The following is a 21798-nucleotide window of genomic DNA, read 5'->3' as shown; positions in this document are numbered from 1 at the left end:
CTACACTCTTATTAAGAAAAAGGTCAAATTTGCATAAAGCCTCAATCACGTGATTAACTGCAGTTTGTGGCAACGTTCATTATTGAAGTCAAAGGCTGTTTGGCGTCACGATGCCCATTTAAGTAGATGACTTGAAAATTCAGTCACCTACATCAGCAATACAGGCTTACTGTGGATTTGTAATAGATGTAATTTTGCATCTGGCTACACAGCAGGGCATTATGCAATTTTATAGAGTGTGTAAGAGAGAGAATGCATTTATATATACACTTCCATATGCATTCAGTGAATATTAACAGAAAACAGGAAGTATATTCACTGAGTCATCTGCTCTGGTTGCAGGATGCCTGCCACTGGCAGAGACCAGGAACATGTTGTTGGCATCCTTCAGTCTCGGAAGATTATGGTGTCATGCTCTGAATGGTGGTTCTGGAACAGTGCGCGAAGCCTGGGTAAAGTAGGTATGGAGGATAGGCTGTTACCCATGCAGCAAATCCCCCCTCTCCACTGAAATGGTCCAATGGAAAGGCAGAGGCCAATACGGTTGGTTCCAGCGGTGTCGCAGGAGTTGCCAGAACGTGACTGTGTTCGGCCATGAACTGCCTCAGGGACTCCTGCTCCGGATTTTGCCTCGAGGTTGACTCCTGAAGCCTTTTCCATAACTGGATGTAGCCACAAGGCAGTGGAGGTTTGGGATCAGAGTTTTCCTTCTCTCAGATGAGCTGCCTTCCCAGGCTGACGAGTCCCATCTACCCGGTGGCTGTTTAGTCGCCTCTTACGACAAGTACAGCCAAACTGAGGGCCTATTCTTATCCCCAGCCCCCAGGGGGCACCAGGAACATGACACAACAAAGAATAGTAGGAGGCTCCATAGTATGATTTTGCATGCTTGAAAAAGCCCTCCCATCCACCTTGAGTCTCTTACTGGTATTTGTCACGTCACATCTGGCCTCCCAACCCGGAAGTAACTGGCAATGATGTCATCACCAGTTACTTCTGGTGGTACTTCAAATAAGTGGTCCTTGTGAAGCGGTATAGTGGAGGACAAAAGCTGAAAAACACTGGGTTAAAGCAAGTACATGATTCCTTTGTGCCACCATGAACAACATAAATGGGCATGTATTGGGCCTGGGAGGGCCGCAGAGATAGTAGTTTCTTTAAGCTGCAATGGGACCAGGAACACATCCCCATAGATACAGGGAGGGTTTCTGTATTATAACAGTTGAAAACATATTTAAAAGGCAATAAGGGTCTAATCCTGCAGGATGCTTTTTTTTTTTTTAATGATGCTATGCTGTTGCTAGGGTGCTGGGGGAATAGCCAAGAAGGATCACTGTTGCCAAATATACATCTACAGGTGACACTGGATGAGATTGGGGTGCTGCAGTTATTCATGTCATTATACTACAGCAGGAAATCCATCTGATTTGGGATCTATTCCATGGTATTAAGTATAATAGTTCATCCCAGCCTGGTGTTAAGAATATTATACATTGGAGCCATTTTTGCAAACAAGAACAGTTTGTCCTACCTAAATGGCATTATTTCCCATGTGGTTCCTCCCCCATAAAACCAACCCTATGCAATCGTAATAGAATTCATAGAACGTTCATTTATATCTGAACTTGCACAGGAGAGCTTGGAACTAAAAAAAATGAATGAGAGCCTGTGCTGCCCCCTGGTGGCTGCGAAAAACATTTGAGAGAAGTAGATGCTCAATCCATTGGCTTGACATCAGGGATAGCTGAAGTTTTTGAATTGCTGTGTGGGCAACTCATAAAACTCTTTGCACAGTTGAGAATTCAGGCAAAAGGTTAGCCAGGCTTGTTTTAAAAAGGGAAGGAGACAGCCCAGGAACCAAAAGAATAGGAAGCCTCCAAAAAGGCATGTAACAGTTTATGAAGGCCTAATGCAGTGGTTCTCAAACTCAGCTGGGTCACAACACCCCCACAGCCTCTTCTTCCCAGCTCAGCTGGGTCTGGCCATATTGGTTCTCATGAAATCTTGTGAGATCTAAAATGGTGACACCCAAACTTGTGAGATTTGGGTGCCACCATCTCGGATCTCATGAGATCTAAGATGGCAATGAAGGTAGCAACTGTTACCCTGCACATGCCCAATCTCGTCTGATGTCAGAAGCTAAGCAGGGTCAGGCCTGGATAGTACTTGGATGGGAGACCGCCTGGGAATACTGGGTGCTGTAGGCTTATACCATAGTCTTTCGAGACTGAAGGTTGCCAACCAATGAAGGTAGGAGCCACCTGCAAAGCCCCTGTGGGTGGGCCATGACACCCTAAGATGCTGCAACACACATTTTGGGAACCCTCCTTGGGCTGCTTCTGTGATTAACTTTACACACCTCCCCAACAATGTTTTCTTCAGAAACAAAAGCTAAAATACTAGAGAACAACACTTGCCTACAGTACAGGGTTGTCATAAAACCCCATGTCTTCTGTATGGGTATGACAGCACTGGGCAATTGTACAGAGCTGTCATAGGAAATACTCGCAGTTACAACACAAACATACACCCATCCCAGCCTGCAATATCGAGATAACAAGGAAGAGTTGCATTTGCACCACAATTTTTTTTGGAAGTTCAAAAAGATCTTAAGAAAAATAAACAAATCACATGTGCACATAATTAGAAAAAATATAGAATACTGTATCACTTTCTACCTTTTGTGTTTTGGGGGGGGCGGGACGGCGTGCTGCTGCCCAATCAGTCACATTTATGCTAAAATCCTGGTTTTCGCTATTCTAGACACCCAAACACATCCATCCCGGGGGAGACCAAAAACGGTGGCAAAAGGAACCCAACTTCTCCAGTCAGTGGTGTAACAAGGGGGGAGCCTGACAGGCAGCTGTACCAGGCACTATGTCAAGGAGACACAATTTTATTTCCTGTGACTACTAGGGACCCACTTTAAAAATGTTTAAAAAGTAAAAAGCCAGGCGCTTTTGCAGACTCCACCAACTCATACGGCTCTCGGGGTCCCTGCTCCACTGAGCTTGGCTCACTGGTTCCTTCCACTCTCCTGATAAGGACACCCTTTCATTGAATATGAAGAGGAGGCCGCTCTCCTACTCTGGGTGAACCCAGAAGTGATGTCACATATTGTGTGATGTCATGATGTCACCACATCAGACTACCCCTCTGGCTCCAAAGAATGTTTGTGTATGTGAGAGAGAGAAAAAGGGGGAAGCGCACTCCTGGGTCTCTAGAGCAGGGGTGCCCAAACCCTGGCTCTGGGGCCACTTGCGGCCCTCGAGGCCTCTCAATGCAGCCCTCAGGGAGCCCCCAGTCTCCAATGAGCCTCTGGCCCTCCGGAGATTTGTTGGTGACTACACTGGCCCAACGCAACTGCTCTCAGCGTGAGGGCAACTGTTTGACGTCTCACGTGAGCTGTGGATGAGGGTTCCCTCCACTACTTGTTTCACATCTGTGATGCAGTAGCAGCAGCAAAGGAAAGGCCAGCCTTGCTTTGTGCAAGGCCTTTTATAGACCTTGAGCTATTGCAAGACCTTCACTCATTCCTATAAGTTCCATCTTTAATATATTCATTTATGTAAACTTATGTAAATTTATTCAAATTTTAAATGTAAATTAATTCTTTTTTCCCCCTGGCCCCTGACACAGTGTCGGAGAGATGATGTGGCCCTCCTGCCAAAAACTTTGGACACCGCTGCTCTAGAGCTATAGTGGAATCTCCTACCTGCAAAGGCAATCACCACAAAATAAAGCTGCTGCTTCTTCTCCATGTCTGAGGTAAGTACAGTTCAAACACACAGGATGGTGGCCTTTTATATAAGCAGGAACTGCCTGACAGGTTACATGCTCTTATCTGCAAGCTGACATATTGCAAATATTTGCCACTTTTATCAATTAAAAAAAAAAGTTCTTGCTTGTGGGTTATGCAAGGTTGAAAAGGCAAACTGCAAATATATTTGTAATTAACACTAAGCTTGTAAAACTAAGTCATAAGGTTAACGCGGACACATCTTTGAAGCTGCAAAGTTTTGGAGCACAATTCATTCAACATCATTTGAATTTATACACCCTCCATACTTCTTGGAAACCCTTCAGCATTTTAGAAAACAGTCGGGTACACTTTAGGTTTATGGGAACTTTGCCACAGCTGTGCAGCATTTGGGGTTCACTAGTCTAGAAAGGTGGTGCCCGCCTGCATGATTGGAACATGACTGACACACAAAATTATGCATGGGATGGAGAGAGGGAAGTTCTTTTCCCTATTGTACAAAGCCAGAACCAAAATACATCCACTAAAATTGACTGACGGGAGAGTTAGAGCAGACGAAGGAAGTACAATGGGTCCTTGGTATCTGTGGAAGATCTGACCCCTTGTGGATACCGATTTCTGCAGATAATCACATAGAGTTGGCCCTCACAGGACCTCCTGGATGCAACCAGAAGTGACTTCTGGCTGTGTGCAGCCTCCTCAGACCTCAGAAGGCCTTCCATATTGCGTTCGGAAGGCATTCCTATTCATGTCCAGAAGGTCCTCCAGGCCCTCCAGTTATGGGGTCAGCATTCACATTGAGTCAAATCTGAGTGTCAAACTTGCAGATAAGGAGGGTCCACTGTATTTCTTTACCCAGTACATAATTAATCCTTGGAACTCCTTGCCGCAGGATGTGGTGATGGCACCTGGCCTAGACGCCTTTAAAAGAGGATTGAATGGATTTATGAAGGAAAAATGCATCACAGGTTACAAGCCATGAATATATGCAGCTTGTGCATTTTAGAGGTAGCCTCTCTCTGAATGCCAAGTGCAACGGAGTGGCAATAGGATACAGGTATCTTGCCTTGAGTGCTCCCAGAGGCTCTGGTATCACAATCAGAGTTGGAGTAATGTAGTGGTGAAGAGAATGAACTGCGATCAGGGTGTCCCTGATTCAGATCTCAGCTCTGTTAGGCAAGAGACTCCCCTCTTAGCCTCAGCACTCCAGTTACATTACAGGAACAGTAACAAAAGTCTCAGGAGAGTTCCAAATTTGATCAGATATGGGGGACAGGATTTTATGCACATCTATCCCTTTCTCTTACACAGTGGGGCCACATTGGGGGTGGCCATTTAGATTTCAGAAAATGTCACGAATGACTAACCACCTCTCACCCAGCACTGCTGCGCTGATCAGATTTCGAGGCCAATTCGAGGCCACCGGCACCATGAATGGCGAGACCTTGAAGCAGCTGACAAACCCAGCCAAGTTATTCCACCTGCTCTTGGAGAGATGAAGGAGCTGCTTGTCAGCCTGCGTGGGAGGAATCTGGAGGCCAGAAAGTGATAACATACCATAAAAGATCCATCTGAATGTTGGGCGGTTCTTGAAAGATAGAACCTTTCTTCAATTGTAAAAATCCCTGCAGGGATTTAAACAGCCTGCCTATGTAAACCGCCTTGAATTAAAGTCTGAGGAGAAATCTGACGACCAAGAAAGGTGGTATATAAATGCCTGTATTATTATTATTAGTTGTTCCTCCTTCCAAATATGCCTTTAAGTAAAAATAGAAGCAGTTGGACATCCAGTCATGAATCTCTTCCCTTGTTCCTACATCTTGGTCCTTGCTTAAGAGTTAATGGTTTGGAGATTTTGATAAATAATGTGGAGTCTAATGGAGCGCATCACATGGTTGAAGAGGTGTCAAAAACATTTGATCATCATCATGGTAAGCAGTGGAGGGTCTCTTTCTTTACCGTCAACTCTCCTCAGCAGAAGGCACAAGGAAAGAGCTAGTGTGTGGTGTTGCTCTGTAGCGGACAGGATGTTGGATTTGAAATAGGGAGAGCCAAGTTCAAATCCTCCCTCGTCTGACCAGATGATCTCAAGCTCAAAGTTATTAAAACCGATCTCATAGGGTCACGAGGATAAAATACTCCTGAAGTTCTTTTTATCTCACAGAAGTGAGCTTTGCAACAGGATGGCAGAATACAAATGCGGCTAAATGGAAACAATGTATAACTACCTAATAAATAATACGCATTCATGCAAGTCTCTTTCAATTACAATGGTATGGAGACTTGGGCAGGGGGTTTGCTGTCCTGTATTTGGAAGGAAAACATAGCTCCTCCTCTTCATTCAAAGTACACCACAGGCCAAGCTAGCCAGACTAACTTGGTGATGGGCAAGCCCATAAAACAGTGGTTCCAAAACTGTGCGCCGTACGACACAGACACCTTCCTCCGGGTGCCATCATCTTGGCCAGCCAGGATTGTGCAAGATGTTGCGCTATTATCAGAAGATTTTGTTCTATTCTCATGAGATCCCAGGGGAGTATGGTGCAGTACCATGGAAGAAGGGCACTGTGGCCAAGTTAAGACCTGGAACCTCTGCCATAAAAGACTTCAGAGTCTCTTATCTATCTTAAATAATCCATTTCTCTATTGCAATTTAAATTATAAGCAAGATTTCAGCATAAGGCAACGCTGCTGTGCCCCGATCCTTAATTAGGAGGGTTATTTTATTATCAACAAAGAATATTAAGAAACCCAGCAATATCCAATATATGTGAAGCCAAGAAGCACATGGATACATGCTTTTAGTTTGAATGCCATTGGATTACATTAGAACAGGGGTGTCCAAAGTTTTTGGCAGGAGGGCCACATCATCTCCCTGACACTGTGTCGGGGGCTGGGGGGAAAAAAGAATTAATTTACATTTAAAATTTGAATAAATTTACATAAATGAATATATTAAAGATGAACTTATATGAATGAATGAAGGTCTTGCGATAGCTCAAGGCCTATAAAATGCCTTGCACAAAGCAAGGCTGGCTTTTCCTTTGCTGCCACTACTGCATCACAGACGTGAAACAGCAAGTAGTGGAGGGAGCTATCATCCCACAGCTCACGTGAGAGGTCAAACAGTCGCCCTCACGCTGAGATCAGCTGTGTCGGGGCAGAGCGGGCTCCAACAAATCTCCAGAGGGCCAGAGGCTCATTGGAGACTGGGGGCTCCCTGAAGGCCACATTGAGAGGCCTCGAGGGCAACGTGGCCCCAGGGCCAGGGTTTGGGCACCCCTACATTAGAAAATAAAAAGTACTGTACTAGATATTTGGGGCCCATATTGTTTAACATAAGCTGGTTCGGACGTATCACCTGAACTGGCCCCCTGTAAATATTTTCTTAGGTAGTAGGTCAAGAAATAAATGAGAGCAAATAGTTCACATTCATTGTTTTGTGTGTGTTTTAATATAAGCATCACATTTACAGGCCTAAGTTTTCTGCCAGCAAAACCCAACAAAACAATAAAACACTGTTCCTGAATCTATTACAAACTTTTAAAACTTGCTGAATTTACAAATTGACACCCTAGAAAGCTGGATAAATTATACATCCCTTTTGCTCAATATCCACACTCTACAGCCTTTTTCTTTTTTTCAAAATTCACACAGGCACATGGTAAGATCGGTCTCTCTTTACAAGGGCTCTGTTGACACAGGTGGTACAGTTCTTTTAAATTAACTGCCAAAGTTCACAAACAACTTATTCAAAATATATTTAGCAGCATATCAGATTAAAGGAAGGACGCCTTGCTTCTGGTCTTTTCTTTTTAAATAAAACACAGGTGAGAAATGATAGAAACAGGTCCATAAGAAAAATAGAGTCAGATACATTTTTGGAAGGGTGTTAAGAATACTGTGGTAGGCAAAGCACTATTAACCATTTCAACAGCAGTTTAGTTCTAGTCCTGAGCACCGAGTATACATAGCTGCACAACTTTGGTCAACAAGATTATTATTATTAAGAGTATTTGTATACCGCTTTTCAACAAAGTCATCCACAAAGCACTTTACATAGCAAAATCAATCAATCAATGGTTCCCTGTCCTCAGAGGACTCACAGTCTAAAAAAGAGATCCAGATGAGACTCCAGCAACAGCCACTGGAAAAGATGCTGTGCCGGGGTGAAGAGGAACAGTTGCTCCCTATAGAGTGGGCTCTCTGTATCAGCGGGGGGATCTGTTCCAGAATTTTGCAGCCAGTGAAATCTGCAAGGAGGCCCATGCCAGCAAAGTGAAAATGCCTTTTAGAGGCCTCTGGGAGGCCTTCTGGGGCATAGGGAGTTTGTGTGCAGCCTCCCTGTGTCTCAGAAGACTTCCCAGATACAACTAGAAGACACTTCTGGTCGCGTACAGGAAGTCTCCAAGTCCCTCCAGTTACAGGTTTGGCATCCGTAGATATTCAAATCCACGAATGCCAAATGCATGGATACGGAGGGCCCACTGTATACTGACAATGAGTGCAGTTAACAGGTATTTATTGATAACATGATACGGTCAGTTATCTGTCTCAACATAAGATTCCCTCCTTCTAATGTCAATGTTTCTAACAGCAGCAAAATACAAGTAAACTTTTTTTATATATAGGACCCTCAATGCAATTAAAGGCTTGGGAAACGAGACTACAGACACACCAGCACATTCCATACAACCACAAAGTGACGTTCAGCTGAACAGAAGGGTCAGGGAGAGTGAGTGAGGTGTGGAGGGCACTTTCATATTCTAGGATACAGTTTCTGAGACTGCCATTCAGGCAGGCTTCCAGTTTGTTTAGCTTACAAGGTTTATATATGCACACAAATCCAGCTGTTATACGCGAGACAAGCATATATCACCACCACCAAGAACTGCCTTGAATACAGTACACAGGGCAGTTCTTAAGGGCAGCAGTTTTAGCAAAATACGACACACCACAGAAGAGCTGAGCTGTATCTTCCAGTTTTTTCCACGCCGGCTGCTAGTGCTTGCCTATTAAATGCAAAGTGATGTGCAGCAAGAGCAGTCTTATAGCCATAGCTTGAGATGTGTAGCACTGGAACCCGTTTAATTACTGGCAACGTCTTCACTTGCATCTCCAGGGTCTGAGAGCTGTCCATCGAGGCTGCTGGGAGCTTTCCAAATCCTCACAGTGCGATCACTACAAAGCATTTTTGAACAATCAAAATTAATTAAAATGAAGTGGGTGAAGAAAGCAGGAAAGAACTAATTTCCCAAATATTAAAACCAACAATACTTCTCTGCAATCTTTCTTTAAACTGCATTCTGTGAAAATATATGTCCTTGGTATCTGCAAAGGATCCATTCTACGATCCCCTGTTAATTCTGCAGATAATTAAATTGGGGTGTGGGGCATGACAGCAACCACAACTGCCCCTCTTAAGCATCCAGGAAGCCACACGTAACCTCCCCACACCTGAGAAGGCCTCCCGGACACAGCTGGAAGGTCATATCCTAGAGGTCCTTGAGATGTGGGCTTGGCACCTATGTTGAGTAAAATCTGTGGATGCCAAACCCATGGATAAGGAGGGCACACTGTATATCAACACTGGATAACTTGGATTTTTAGAGGCTCTCAAGCAGATCAGAGATTCTAACACACGCTCCCTTGTACTGACCGCGTATGTTATCTATGAATGTAATGAGACCACATCATTATGAAACACACAGGAAACAGATTAAGGGCCCACTCCTACCTGACTTTCCAGCACCAATTCAGCAGCAATGCAGCCCCAAGCTAAGGGAAAAAACATTCCCTTAGCTTGAGGAGGCCTCCGTGACTGCCCCCCCCCAACTGCAGGATGCCACACACGCTGTTCTGCACAGCTGCATCAGAACTGGAAAGCTGGACAGGACTAGGCCCTAAGAGAGGCATGATAAAAAGGAAACTCTCAGCTTAGTTTCAAAGTTTCAGAAATACCTGCTTTCAAATCTATACTGCACTATTCCATCAAGATGGTGCTGGGAGAGTATGATGTTGCGATAGCCCTGCTGTGTGAAACCCCTGCTGATTGGGTAAGAGGCACTTTTTCAAGTGGGTGCTCCTCTTTTTTTAGCAGGGGGAGAGTAACTGGCCCTCCTCACCCCAGCAGTGTCTGTTCTAGTGGCTGTCTGCTGGTATTCTTTTGCATCTTTTTAGATTGTGAGCCCTTTTGGGACAGGAAGCCATTTAGTTATTTGATTTTTCACTGTAAACCGCTTTGTGAACTTTTAGTTGAAAAGCGGTATATAAATACTGTTAATAATAAATACTGTTAATAATAGCCCCCAAACTCTGAAGCTTGCAACAGTTGTTAGATGGACGTAATGCCATAAGATCTACTATGCACAGTTATGCAGCCTGGCTAAGTTTGCTGAAACAAGACAGCTTCTGAGTTAAGATTGTGTTTTTGGTCAGTCCTAATAGGGTATTACCAGATTGTGCTTTGAAAACTTTCTCCTAGCAGACCAGAGAAGCTATATACTATTTTTTTGTGATGTTAACAGAGAGTTTTCCCCATGTTGGAGTGCACCACTTCACTTTCTCCAATTCATTTTTGTTGGGAGTCTGACTAAACCCTGACCCCAACTGTCTTTTGAACATGATTTCCATATTGAGCATTTATCTGTTCTAAGAGATTTGTTGCAAGTGGAAATGTTTATTTATTTTTATATCAATCCAAGGTCAAGTTATAACTGAAGAGGGGAGTTAAACTGCGTACGGTTGGCCCTTGGTATCCATCGGGGAACAGTTCCCGGACCCCCTGCAGATACTGAAACCCGTGGATAATGGAATCCATGGGGAAGGCCTCAAGGACCTCCTGGACAGGATTGGAAGCACCTTCTGGTTGTATACAGGAGGTATAGCGAGGTCCTCCTGATGTGGGATGGGACCCATATGGACTCAAATCCACAGGTCCTTGAACCTGCAGATAATAACAGTAGACCTGCAGTTGATAGCCAATACAATATGGACAATAAGCCCTTTGATATTCTCCAATCCCGGCCAGAATGCCCAAAATTCATTCCATCTGAAGAAAATACTAAAATAACTCACTCTGATGCTGTGAAAATCTGGCTGGCATTGGTGCAGATGGCGTTGATGGGGCTGTCATGCCCTTTCAACTCGCTGATTGGTGCAAATGTATCAGCGTTCCAAAGCTTCAAAATGCCTCCACGGCAGCCACTAAGGAGGACTGGAGAACCTGGCACGCACCCAAGAGCGCACACCCAGTCCTTGTGAGCATTGGGGACTTGCTGAAAAGAGACATCACAAAATCAGCCTGAGAAAAACACACATCTAGAATCAAGGCTGGGCAAACAAGTTTAGCACTGAAAGGCACATCAGAAGATATCATGCACTGGAGACTAACTTGCAAATGTCCAGGTGCACAAGTTCAAATAATTTATGTGTCACTTCTGTGAACACAGAGGATGAGTCACAGCTGGTAGGCTGCTTCTCCAATATGGGCATCTTGAACTACAATCCTCAAATGTGGATTATGTTACCCAGAGTCCTTAGAGCCCAATCCTGAGCTCTTTAGTGCTGGCAGTACAAGAATACTGCCGGCGCTGGATGTTGCAAATGTGGCACACGGCGCACCCACCACACCTTGCACCAAGTCAGCACTGGCGCCAGCCCAGAACCAGTTGGTGCTGAGCCCAGGACCTGCCAGATGCTGCCCGGAGCTAGGCGAGAGCTCTGGGTGGTGGTGAGAGCTTCAGGGACAAGGGCAGGCATTGTAGGGCAGGGTGAGGGTGTGATGGGTGGAGGAACCGGGGTGGGAGGAAGGTAGGACCTCCATGTCATTCTGGAAGGCCTGACACAGAGTATCTCAAGTCTGTGCTGGCAAAATAGCTGGCACAGACTTGAGAAGCCCCACTGTGGGGGTTGGGGCTTTCCCCAGGGCAAGGGGAATCTCTCTTCTTCCAAAGAGAGCTCTAGCAGCTGCTGCAGGACGCAGTGGTAGCCTCTTTGGTACACCTGGACCTGGCTGCAGCGCCGACTTTAGAACTGGGCTGCCTGGAAGTTGTCTTATGCCGGGTCAAAACTTCGATCCATTTAGCTCAATACATTCACACTGACTGCCAGATGCTCTTTCACATCTCTTCCAGCCTTTCTTGGAGACACCAGAAATCCAACCTGGGACCTTCTATGGACCAAAGCAGGTGCATTACCATTGACCTGCAGCTGGTGATATTGCAACCATTAAGAGCGCAATCCTAACCCACTTTCCGGCACCGACATAAGGGCAATGCAGCTCCGGGGTAAGGGAACAAACATTCCCTTACTTTGAGGAGGCCACCATGAGTGCCTCTCAACTGCAGGATGCAACACACATCCCATTGGCACAGCTATGCCAGTGCTGGAAAGCTGGTTAGGATTTGGGCCTTAGTGATTTAAAAACCACACTCAATTGTCTGTCTTCTATCTCCAATCTCTCCATGCTTCTAGTAGCCTAGGATTAACAATATCCTCTACAGCCATGAGGACTAGAAACTTCTATTTCAAAAGGGGGCTGGGTAGGAACATGGATCAGTGTTCTAGCAGAATTCCAAGAGCCACAGAAACATTCCATGAATATTTTCAGAATGTTAACATTAGATAAGCAGCTGGGTAGCTCGGTTTTGCAGAGTTTGCATATTGGATAGTTGATGATGCACTCTATGTGGGGCTGCCTTTGAAGACAGTCCGGAAATTACAACTAGTACAGAATGTGGCTGCTCGTGTGGTTGCTGGGGCACGTCGGTTTGACTCTGTCGAGCCGTTGCTCTGGTGGCTACACTGGCTGCCGGTTCTGTTCCGGGCCCAATTCAAGGTGCTAGTTTTGACTTTTAAAGCCCTTTACGGCTCGGGTCTAGGGTATTTGAGGGACCGCCTCCTTCCCTACAATCCTGCCTGTGCTCTTAGATCATCTGGGGGGGCCCTTTTGACTGTGCCGCCACCAAGAGAGGTGAGAGGGGCGGCGCCCAGGAAGAGGGCCTTCTCAGTGGTGGCCCCCAAACTTTGGAATACCCTCCCCTTAGAATTGAGAACTGCTCCCTCATTGCTAACGTTTCGGCGTGGACTGAAGACCTTTTTATTTCAAAAAGCTTTTAATTGTTGACAGGCTGGCTGGCATTCTTGCTTCTTGCTTTTTATATGAAAATCCACAGGGTTTGTTTGTTTTTAGATTTTTTAATTATTGTAAATTATTTTTTAATGGTCGTTTTTAATGTTGTATTTTTTAAAGTGTGTGTAAGCCGCCTTGTCTGCCCGTTGGGCAAAAAGGCGGGGTATAAATTAATAAAATAATGATGATGATGATGATGATGATGATGATGATGAACACTACCTGAATAAGGTCTTTTTGTGCCAAATCCCATTTTTTTATTCCATTATCTCTGGATCCACTAAAAAGGTTGTCTCCCAGGATAGTAAGAGCTTCAATGCCATCGTAATGAGGAGGTTCAAAGTTGTGTGTAGGACTTACAGTTCCAAGAGCCCCTTCAGTTACATCGAACATCTGAAACAAGGACAATGCATTTTCAAATCTGCAGAATGATCTTGGCAAACACACACACTGGGAAAGGCAACCAAAGAGGAACAGTTTAATACAGCATCAGAACAACAATCTCTAAACATACACACCACAGAGAATTGAGAATGGAGCAGTAGTAATAACCAAAGTTGCAATGTTAAACAAAACTGAAATATACAACCAGTACAGATTTATTTGCATTCTCTCCATTTCAAAATTCTATGTGTTAGGTGTTTCAGATAAACATTGCCATTTTTACTACAACCTTGTCAGCCCTTTCTGGAGATTCTGCATGCCCTTTCAGTTTCTGTTCCTCATCTTATCAACGCATCATCCTGAACAGCCAACTGACACCACATTATTAGTAGACAGAAAAGAAATGCATGCAATTATTCTGAGCAAACACCAGGGGAAAATTACAAGGTCATCAGCCAATTTGCCCCCATAGTGCTTATATGAGTTAATGAGAAGTCAGAATAAACACACCAACCGAATCCGTATACGACTCTCAAAGTCTGATTTATAACTACTGTGGTAAATAAGTGAAAGACAATACCTTTATATAGTGGTCCTTTGAGCCAGTAATGATCAGGTCTTGGCCATTGGAAATACGGTCTACTGTAAGGCACATAACAGGGCCCAGGTGACCTGTTAGTTTTCCTGTGGATTGAAACCTAGGCAAGAAGAAGGAAAGGGCAGAGAATTTTTCATGTATAAAAAGATCCTTTGGCTTTAAATTTTGCAGAGAAAAAGAGTGTGTCTTCCCTTCCCCCTTTTCAGAGACGCCCTGGACATCAAGATTCCAGTCATGCATGCCTACAAGATTAAACATGCTTTGCTGACTGTAGCAACACTCAGCCTCAGACAGAATCGTTAGAGTTTTTTCCTTTTTTTCTTTGGTCTCGTCCCACTTCTGAACTTTCTAAGTTTCTTATTTACAGTGGGCCGCTGGCATTTGGGGCAAGTTCCATTCCCAGACCCCCCCCAGATGCCAAAATCCACAGATAGTCAAATTCGCTTTAAAAAAGTTTTTTTCAAGTAAAAAAAAAAAGTAGTGTTCCCTAACTTAGCACCAGAAACTGCAGCAGCTGCAGGGCAGTCTCTGGAATTCCCAGAAGCCACTTCCAGGTTGTGCCAAGGTCCGCAACCCTCTCCCTTGGGTCCAGAATGAGTCATGGAAGTTTTTCCCAAATGCTTCTGCAGTGCATTCTGGGGTGACTCTGAGCCAAGGGAAGCTGTATTGCGGGCCTCAGTACAACCTGAAAGTGGCTTCTGGGAACTCCAGAGACTGCCCTTGGTCAGGTCCCTGGGCATCTGTGAACAGTCAAATCCACAGATACCAGCAGAGGGTGACATGGGACCACACTGTACTTCTTTCTTCTAGACTTCAAATGAACGCAACAAGATACTGTGCACAACTCAGATATAGCTGTGAATATAAAGTTGGAAAATCCATCTAAAAGATGAATTTCAAAATGTGTGCTGATTGGGTCATTAGCATGCCTTTTTAGCTCTGTTTCATCTAGTCACTTCACATCGGAGCTATGTGGACCATTCCGCCTGAGAGCTGTCTACTCTCTCTCATAACGTGAGAAAGAACAAAATAAACATAAGAACCACCCTGCTGGATCAGGACAAAGGCCCATCCAGTCCAGACTCTTGCATCCCACCGTGGCCCACCAGATGCCTCAGGGAGCACACAAACAAAAACAAGGAACTTTCAAGATGGTACCAAAAGGACCCTAAACACGTACAGAATCCCTGTGACCTCCAGCTCTTCATGAAGTGTTGCCAAGTGGGAAATCCCTACAGTGCAGGCTGCAGAAACACCTGCATAGAATATCCTACGCACCCAAGGCCCGTGATATTTTTGAACTGTAATAAAAAATTTGGAAATCTTTACCTCTTCAGGTCCCACATTCTCACTGCATTTCCAGAAGCTGCATAGAGAAAAGTGCCTGTTGAATTTAAGGCTATTTGATTTATCTGGTTCTCTCCGGCTGGAATTGTCACTGTTCTGTTAGCACTTCCAGAGCAAGCATCACCTGGCATCGCCTGGCCTGAAGACCTTCATTTTATGGAACAAATAACAAGAGTGAAATTAAACAACAGTTTAGTAAACGGGGGGGGGGGACACTTTGCTCCCCTTCTCTTATGACAAATGTTAAGCCATTCATGGTATTTTAAAATCTAACTTTTGTTTTTTAGACCAACTTACGTTAGTGTCCGGATACATTTGGCAGAATCACGGATGTCCCACACCTTAATATAAGATGTTGAGACTGTGAAGACCAGGCTTGTGTAATTACAGTATTTTACAGAAACGACGTTGTTGGGATGACCACCCAGAGACATTATTTCCTGCCCAGTTACCAAATTCCATACTTTACAAGTGCGATCTAAAAAAACACAAAAGGATAAAGAAAGCATTAATAAGACTAGATAGTTCTGCCCAATAGAGATAATTACAGGCACCCCCCCAATGTCTGTGGGGGATCCATTCCAGCCCCCCCCCCCGCCCACAGATACAGAAACCACAGATATGGGGGGAAGAACCTTGGATAACTGAAAGAGTGGATACCAGATTCACAGATATGGGGGAAGGGTGTCTGTACCACACGAACATAATTGGACCTAGTTGGCTGCACAAGACAATTTCTTATGCTTTTATATTATCAGTCACAGTAGGCTTCAGTGGTATTTCATCTCAGCATAGTCTAGTCCTGTAACCAGACCACAGCTGCGATACAAGGACATCTGCAAGAGGGATCTGAAGGCCTTAGAAGTGGACCTCAACAGGTGGGAAACCCTGGCCTCTGAGCGGCCCGCCTGGAGGCAGGCTGTGCAGCATGGCCTTTCCCAGTTTGAAGAGACACTTGGCCAACAGACTGAGGCAAAGAGGCAAAGAAGGAAGGCCCATAGCCAGGGAGACAGACCAGGGACAGACTGCACTTGCTCCCGGTGTGGAAGGGACTGTCACTCCAGAATTGGCCTTTTCAGCCACACTAGACGATGTTCCAAAACCACCTTTCAGAGCGCGATACCAGAGTCTTTCGAGACTGAAGGTTGCCAACAAAGTCTAGTCCTGCCATTCTCAGCGGGAGCCATATGGCCTCTTGGGAACCTTGGCACCTCTGAAGGAGGTGAAAACTGAAGAGAAGGGGATTTTATGTTTGTATGCTCATGGTGTATCCTTGTTTCATGGGGAAGGGGGGGAGCCTGGAACCTGGGGGGGCCAGGCCATAGCAATAAAAAAAGATTGAGAATGGCTGTCTAGTCTACTAATTTCCCAAGAAAAACCTGAAATGCTAATTGGGTAAGAGGCACTTTTTCAAGTGGGTGCTCCTTTTTTTTAGCAGGGGGAGGGTAACTGGCCCACCTCACCCCAGCAGTGTCTGTTCTAGTTGCTGTCTGCTGGCATTCTTTTGCATCTTTTTAGATTGTAAGCCCTTTTGGGACAGGGAGCCATTTAGTTATTTGATTTTTCTCTGTAAACCGCTTTGTGAACTTTTAGTTGAAAAGCAGTATATAAATACTGTTAATAATAATAAATGCAAGCTGCATTCCATAGATTTGCTAATTTGGGACAGAGGTTTCCAGCAATGGTAGACCCAGCTTTTCTATAGATTCTGCAACACTTGTAACATTAAGAACATAAGAACAGCCCCACTGGATCAGGCCATAGGCCCATCTAGTCCAGCTTCCTGTATCTCACAGCGGCCCACCAAATGCCCCATGGAGCACACTAGATAACAAGAGACCTGCATCCTGGTGCCCTCCCTTGCATCTGGCCTTCTGACATAGCCCATTTCTAAAATCAGGAGGTTGCACATACACATTATGGCTTGTACCCCGTAATGGATTTTTCCTCCAGAAACTTGTCCAATCCCGTTTTAAAGGCATACAGGCCAGATGCCGTGACCACAACATGTGGCAAGGAGTTCCACAGACCAACCACACGCTGAGTAAAGAAATATTTTCTTTTGTCTGTCCTAACTCTCCAACACTCAATTTTAGTGGATGTCCCCTGGTTCTGGTGTTATGTGAGAGTGTAAAGAGCATCTCTCTATCCACTTTATCCTTCCCATGCATAACTTTGTATGTCTCAATCATGTCCCCCCCTCAGGCGTCTCCTTGCTAGACTGAAGCTGCCCAAACGCCGAAGCCTTTCCTGATAAGGAAGGTGTCCCAGCCCCGTAATCATCTTAGTCGCTCTCTTTTGCACCTTTTCCATTTCCACTATGTCCTTTTTGAGATGTGGCAACCAGAACTGGACACAATACTCCAGGTGTGGCCTTACCATTGATTTGTACAATGGCATTATAATATTAGCCGTTTTGTTCTCAAAGAAACATTGCATGTTCTTAGTAAAACCCAGTGTAATGAAGAGGTACTTCACTGTCTTTGACAGGTACAGTGGTGCCTCGCAAGATGAATGTCTCACGCAACGAAAAACTCGCAAGACGAAAGCGTTTTGCGATTTTTTTTTGAGACTCGCAAGGCGAATTTTTCTATGGCCGTGCTTCGCAAGACGAATTGTTTTCTTTTTTGGTTTGTTTTAAATCGCACTTTGCAAGACGAAAATTTCGCAAAACGAAACGACTCACGGAACGAATTAATTTCGCCTTGCGAGGCACCACTGTAATTCACTGACAACTGGGATGTTAATGGAAGCTGAAAAGTAAAGGTAACTGCTAAGATGTGAAAGCTGGATTTGTACATTTGAAGGGTGCAACAAGCACCTCTTCAGGCATTTTACTAGAAGCATAACAAAGGGAAGTGTAAGTAAGGCTGTGCATGGACTTCCAGTAAGAGAAAGGGAGGTATGGACACCTCTCCCCTTCCCCAAGCGAAGGGAGATACACACACACTCGTCCACTTGCACAAACTCCATGAGCAACCTCTCCTCAAATGAACAAGACCAGCACATTCTACTCAGCGCATGCTGCTCCTGACAACTGGGATGTTGGTACAGAGAAGATATCAAGTGGTACAGAGGCAGGAGACATGGGTGTCTGGTGAGTAAAGGGACGTGGCATGGGGTGTCTCTCTTTCCCCTCCCTAGCTTGCTGGCCCTGTCACCTGCCTTCCTCTCCTTATCCAAGGGGGTGCACAGCCAAGTGAATGCAAGGGTGGCAAAACTGGGGGGTTTTAAGGTAGTGCAGGCCACAACTGCCCACGTGATTTTTGCACCCTATCCTGCACTTATTCTATGAGAAATGCCAATTTCCCATGTGGATTTCTGCATGTATGTTTTGAGCATCAGTCCCACAGACCTCAAGAAAAGACCATGGAATTATGATCTTTACGGAAGTTTGACTGTAGCCTTTTTAAAAACAAGCAAACAAAAAAACTCAAACTTCGTGGTGTTTCACATAAAGAACCAAAGTGTGAATATCAGAAATAGTTTTTAAAAGCATTCTAACAGTGCTTTGAAAATCAGATTTTCAAAGAAATATAAATGATCAAGAAATAGGGCTTCAACGTTTCCCAATTTTCTTTAACTGTGCTTTGAAAAAAGTCTAACTGTAAAAGGCCCAAGATAGAAGTTTAAACACCACAATGAATCAACTGAAGATTGTTTTGGAGCGCCTGCTGTTTGCTAAATAGTAATATGCCATACTCCATTTCTTGGCTGCCATGTTCCATTGTAAAGCAGCTGTAAAAGGGTTACATGAGGCTGCATCAATTTACAAATGTATCAAGCATCGTCTCACCTGCCTACCTTCATATTTAACTTTCTAAAAATGCATAGCCTTGTAGGAAAGGAGCGGTTTTCAGTCCAAGTCAATACACACATTACCTGAGATGTTTCTCCGTGCGTGATCACCAATTTAAAGACTGAATTTAAATAAGGCAGGGTAACATTTTTTTTTTAATGGATGCTGGCACAGTAATTTTTTTTTTTTAAACAGGTTAAAGCGGCCTTCTTTCCTGACAAAAAGCCCGCCTGTCAGGCAACCATTACAACTGTCTGTGCTGCCAAAGTATAATTCACAGACATTAACTTAAACGTGCCTGAAATTAGAATCTTGAATAATCTTTAATATTTCCTTAAGGGAAGTGAAAGGTCAGTTTAGGATCCAAACATCTGATAGACAGGTAGTACACAGAAAGGCAGAATGGGGAACATTAAGGGGGGGGGGAGAGACTCAGGAAATAACTAAGGGTCCAATCCTATTTATTTTTCAGGGCCGGTGTAGCTATAGCAATGGGGCATGCGCTCCATCCTGTGGTGGGGGGACAGTCACATAGACCTCCTCAAGGTATGGGAACATTTGTTCCCTTACCTCTGGGCTGAACTGCGATTGCACCGGAGGTGGAAAGTTGGATAGGATTGGGCCCTAAGAGTCCCCAGAAGCTGAAAGAAGAGGGGCACAGATGCAGCGAAAACAGAAACAAGAGTGTGATGGAAAATAGATAGCAGAGAGAAGAAATTGATGGAATTTGACTTCAAAAAGAAAACTGGACTGTAAATACCACCACACATGGTCAAGGTGTAGAAAATGTGTGCTGTCTGTCACCCCATAGCTAAGAGACTGAGCTTCACATCAGAGCTTCCCTGGGTCTTGGCTCATCTCTGCCATAAATTCAGTAGACAAACCTGTTCCTCTCAGCTTTAGCTCCCAAGCTGCAATCGCTACTATAATACCCCTACCCCAGAGGCTTCCAAACTGTGTGCCGCTGACACCCTTGGGTGTCACAGGATGACTGCCGGCTGGCAAGGAGACTACAACGTAACTGTAAAAATGGCAACAGGAGGCTCAGCACAGCAAGCAGAGTTCCTGTGTGAGGTTTTCATGCACTTAGAAAAGCCCTCCCACCTGCCCAGAACCTCTTACTGAAGTTTGTAGGGTAACTGCAGGCCTCCAAACCCAGAAGTGAGTGGCGATGACATCATCACAACATGAAATGTGTCCTTGCCATTTACTTCTGAGTTCCGAGTGCTGGGGAAGGGGGTTGCCAGCTAGGTAAGTGTGGGAAGTGCTGCACTAAGAACATAAGAACAGCCCCACTGGATCAGGCCAGAGACCCATCTAGTCCAGCTTCCTGTATCTCACAGCGGCCCACCAAATGCCCAGGGAGCACACCAGATAACAAGAGACCTGCAAGGCCTCCTGGGAATTGTAGTTAAGAACATAAGAACAGCCCCACTGGATCAGGCCAGAGGCCCATCTAGTCCAGCTTCCTGTATCTCACAGCGGCCCACCAAATGCCCCAGGGAGCACACCAGATAACAAGAGACCTCAGTCTGGTGCCCTCCCTTGCATCTGGCCTTCTGACATAGCCCATTTCTAAAATCAGGAGGTTGCACATACACATCATGGCTTGTAACTCGTAGTGGATTTTTCCTCCAGAAACTTGTCCAATCCCCTTTTAAAGGCATCCAGGCTAGACACCATCACCACATCCTGTGGCAAGGAGTTCCACAGACCAACCACACGCTGAGTAAAGAAATATTTTCTTTTGTCTGTCCTAACCCGCCCAACACTCAATTTTAGTGGATGTCCCCTGGTTCTGGTGTTATGTGAGAGTGTAAAGAGCATCTCCCTATCTACTCTGTCCATCCCCTGCATAATTTTGTATGTCTCAGTCATGTCCCCCCTCAGTCACTACACTTTTACAGGTATTGCAAAGTTACATAAACACATGTGAAGTGCTTTGCACACTCAGAAATACAATTTATCATTATAATTTGTAGGAAGGGATGGCCAGGAAAGTATGTGCATGAAGTGCTCAAAGTAGAGGAGTTAAGAAAAAAGAGAAAAGAACCTTGAGTTAAGGGAGCGATCTGAAGGAGAGAGAGACACACAAAAGCAGGAGCTGAAAACTGAGAAGAAAGCAGGAATGAGAAAAAAAAAATCACACACTTCACACACATTACATGAAAAATGCCATGTCTGAGAAAAGAGAAACATTATGGTATTTGATCTGTGATGGTTTCTTCACACAAGCAAATCTCCAGTGAAGGAAGAGCTGTTGACCGCCTTTTCCCATTCATGAGCTTCCTTCTTAGCAACTAAGAGCCCAATCCTATGCACCTCTACTCAGAAGTAAGTCTCATTACAGTCAATGGGGCTTACTCCCAGGTAAGTGTGGATAGGATTGTAGCCTAATTTTTTGCTTGGAATTGGAAAAGCAGGGAAATTAGTCCCCAAGATATAGCAATGCAGAGTGAACAGAGAAAAGCTGTGAGCAGTTCCTGCTTCTCACAAGGGCTGTAGCCAGACTCTTAGAGAACCGCCTCTCTCCCTTAGTAGCCCTATTCAGCTTGGGAAGAGAACTCAGAAAGCTGCCTATAGACAAACAAGAGGCCTGCCAAACCTTTTGATCCAGTGAAGAGGAGATCGTCAGTAGAATCAATACAAAGCACAGCCTTCGTGTGACCTTCAGCAATATGGATACACTGAATTGAGGAAGATCTGACACACTTTGAAGAAGAGAAGGGGTTGATTATACCTCTACACAGGGAAACAAAAAGAACAGTATATTAGTA

General features: G+C 44.8%; 2 protein-coding genes across 5 annotated transcripts in view; both read right to left on the bottom strand.

Annotated features, from left to right (window-relative positions):
• Positions 1-3761, bottom strand: part of LOC136657039 (sucrase-isomaltase, intestinal-like) — a 70375-nt gene extending 66614 nt beyond the window's left edge. Inside the window, exon 1 of the mRNA XM_066633632.1 lies at positions 3716-3761. Coding sequence (XP_066489729.1) covers positions 3716-3761 — 46 coding nt within the window. The remainder of the gene's footprint in view (positions 1-3715) is intronic.
• Positions 3762-7191: 3430 nt separating this feature from the next.
• The window catches only part of KIF21A (kinesin family member 21A), a 107754-nt gene continuing 93147 nt past the window's right edge, over positions 7192-21798 (bottom strand). For all 4 annotated transcript variants that reach the window (XM_066633127.1, XM_066633129.1, XM_066633128.1 and 1 more), the window contains 7 exons: positions 21627-21763; positions 15520-15700; positions 15205-15369; positions 13858-13975; positions 13116-13286; positions 10838-11037; positions 7192-8941 (listed from right to left, as the gene is read on the bottom strand). In XM_066633127.1, coding sequence (XP_066489224.1) covers positions 8848-8941; positions 10838-11037; positions 13116-13286; positions 13858-13975; positions 15205-15369; positions 15520-15700; positions 21627-21763 — 1066 coding nt within the window. In that variant the 3' untranslated portion in view covers positions 7192-8847. The remainder of the gene's footprint in view (positions 8942-10837; positions 11038-13115; positions 13287-13857; positions 13976-15204; positions 15370-15519; positions 15701-21626; positions 21764-21798) is intronic.

This window comes from Tiliqua scincoides, chromosome 7 (assembly GCF_035046505.1).
Source record: "Tiliqua scincoides isolate rTilSci1 chromosome 7, rTilSci1.hap2, whole genome shotgun sequence".
NCBI lineage: Eukaryota > Metazoa > Chordata > Lepidosauria > Squamata > Scincidae > Tiliqua > Tiliqua scincoides.
Note: the sequence above shows the minus strand (reverse complement) of the source record. Positions and strands in the feature narration are given on the sequence as shown.